At 41.1% G+C, this 2,591-nt stretch overlaps 1 protein-coding gene across 1 annotated transcript; it reads right to left on the minus strand.

Annotated features, from left to right (window-relative positions):
• Positions 1-119: 119 nt before the first annotated feature.
• On the minus strand, positions 120-2,099 carry LOC111386305. The gene has a single exon (XM_023010770.1). It carries the CDS (start codon positions 2,097-2,099, stop codon positions 120-122), a length of 1,980 nt encoding a protein of 659 aa, XP_022866538.1.
• Between the last annotated feature and the right edge of the window lie 492 nt (positions 2,100-2,591).

Consider the following 2,591-nt stretch of genomic DNA (forward strand, 5'->3'; position numbering starts at 1 on the left):
CTAGCTTGACTCAACCGCAATGCCTACGGTGAATCCTCAAGTGGCACATTTCTCTTGTTTCTGAACTTTATCTTCGGCTTTGTTTTCTTCTTCATTGTAAGATGGTGAACAAATTTAGGCTATTTTGACCTTGGTATGGCTTTCAAGACCTCTTTTGGTTTGGTAATGTTTGGAGGTTTCAAACGCCTATTTATATAGCTCTTTTTTTTGTCAGGTGGGTCAGCTTCTTGAGCTAAGATGAAATCCACTGCTTTCTTCATTTCTGAGTCATTACCATCAGTAGATGCATCCCTTGTTGAGTAACTAATTTCCATGTATTGCACCAATGGATCATAAAATAATTCCCTTTTTTCTCCGTTTTCTGCAATTACTTCAGCTGATTGGATCATTTTGTAAGTGTCAACTTTTCCTTTTTCTGGTGCTTTCTTTTCTTGATGGATGTTGAAAGTTACTTGCTCTTCATTAACTTGTAGTGTCAACTTTCCTTCTTGCACATCAATCAATGCTCTTCCAATAGCCAAGAAAGGTCGGCCAAGAATCGTTGGTACTTTCTCATCCTCCTCCATGTCCAATACCACAAAGTCCACCGAAAAGATGAACTTATCAACCATCACCAACACATCTTCAATAATGCCTTTGGGATATGTGATCGATCTGTCCACCAGTTGCAAGGTAAGGGTTGTGGGATTCAATTTTCCAAGACCCAGCTTTTTGAACACTGATAAGGGCATCAAGTTTATGCTAGATCCAAGGTCACATAGTGCCCTATCAAATGTGATACCACCAATATTGCACGGGATGTTGAAGCTGCCCAGATCTTTCAATTTGTGAGGGAGCTTCTTCTGAAGTATGGCACTACACTCCTCTGTCAGCTTAACAGTCTCAAATTCCTCCAACTTTCTCTTCTTTGACATCACTTCCTTTAAGAACTTGGTATAGTTAGGCATTTGGGCAAAGATTTCTGCAAAGGGAATGTTGATGTGGATTTTCTTGAAGATCTCCAAAAACTTTGCGAATTTTTCATCAAAGTCCTTCTTCAAATATCTCTGCGGGAATGGTAGTGGGGGCTTCAAGATAGGTGGGTTGTCCGGAAATGAAATTGAGTAAGGCTTATAAATCTTCTTTGTTGCCTCTGCCTCAGTTTTCTGCCCTTCAATCTGCTTTTCCCTTGCAAGAATGGGATCCGATGTAGGTACCCCAGCCTCTCTAAGCTTGCGTTCTTCAACTACTTTACCACTTCTTAGGGTGATAGCATTGCAGTGTTCCCGTGGGTTAACCTCTATGTCACTGGGAAATTGTCCTTTTTGTTGAGACTGTATTGCAGTTGCTATCTGACCAATCTGTACTTCCAAATTCTTAACTGTAGCTCCCAAGTTGGTCATATGTGTTTCAATGCTGTCAAGTCTTGCCTCATCTTTGTAGAACCTCGATATGGTCTCCGAAATGAAGGTTCCTAAAATATCTTCCAGTGATGGCATTCGCCCAAACGCTTGATTATTGAACCCCTGATAGTAGTTGTTTCCTGAGTAGTTTCCCTTTTGATTGAAATTTCGATCATTCACATACTGAAGTTGTTCATTCTCCCTTTCAACTTTTTGGTATGCAGTGGATGTAGCCATAATAGATTCTGATTTCTTCTGTGATCCATGTGAAGTTAATGCAACTATTTGATTAGTGAGAGATGACATTTGAGCTGCAAGGACGGTTATAGGATCTACTTCATAAAGGCCAGCAACTTTCTTTGCACTTGAACGCTCACTCGGCCATTGATAGCTATTAGTAGCTATCTCATCCAATAATGCATAAGCCTCATTTGGAGTTTTGGATAATAGTGCACCCCCTACTGCAGAATCTACCACTATCCGTGTCTGACCATTCAAACCATTGTAGAAGGTTTGTGTCTGCAACCAATCCGAGTAACCATGCTGAGGACATCTTCTGAATAGATCTTTATATCTCTCCCATGCCTCATAGAATGGTTCAAAGTCTAATTGTCGAAACTGTCCAATTTCACTCCGTAATTGTGCTGCCTTCGAAGGCGGAAAGAATTTTGTAAGAAACTTCTTCGCTAACCCCTCCCCAAGTTGTGATGGATCCATACGGCAATGATTGGAAACATGCCTTGGCTTTGTGTCTTAGGGAAAAGGAAAATAGGCGGAGTCGGATTGCATCTTCAATAATGCCATTCATTTCACTGTATCACAGATCTCCAGAAAGGACCCCAAATGAGTATTTGGTTCTTCTGTTGGAGCTCCCCCAAACTGATTCTGCTGCACCATGTGTATAAGTCCTGGCTTCAGTTCGAAATTGTTTGCAGCAATTGCTGGGCGTGCGATGCCAGAATAGTTGTCATTGACAACCGGCCTTATGTAGTCCCGAATAGCCCTTTGTTGGTTATCCTCATTGGCTGCTCTAGCATCCTGTTCTGCCATTGCTTCTCGTTCATTTCTTTGTATGCCTCTGAGAATGTGAAATGTGCGTTCTGGTTCAAGATCAATAGGTAGTAGGTCTAGATTTCTCGTCCTTCGCATAAACAGCTGAAAATAACCAAAAGGGAACTCTTAAAGATAGACACAAAAAAGAATAAAATA

This window comes from Olea europaea, unplaced genomic scaffold, assembly GCF_002742605.1.
Source record: "Olea europaea var. sylvestris unplaced genomic scaffold, O_europaea_v1 scaffold3492, whole genome shotgun sequence".
Lineage (NCBI taxonomy): Eukaryota > Viridiplantae > Streptophyta > Magnoliopsida > Lamiales > Oleaceae > Olea > Olea europaea.

Coding starts and splice junctions, on each gene's coding strand:
- LOC111386305 (XM_023010770.1), bottom strand. CDS start 2,099: ATGGATCCATCACAACTTGGGGAGGGGTTAGCGAAGAAGTTTCTTACA.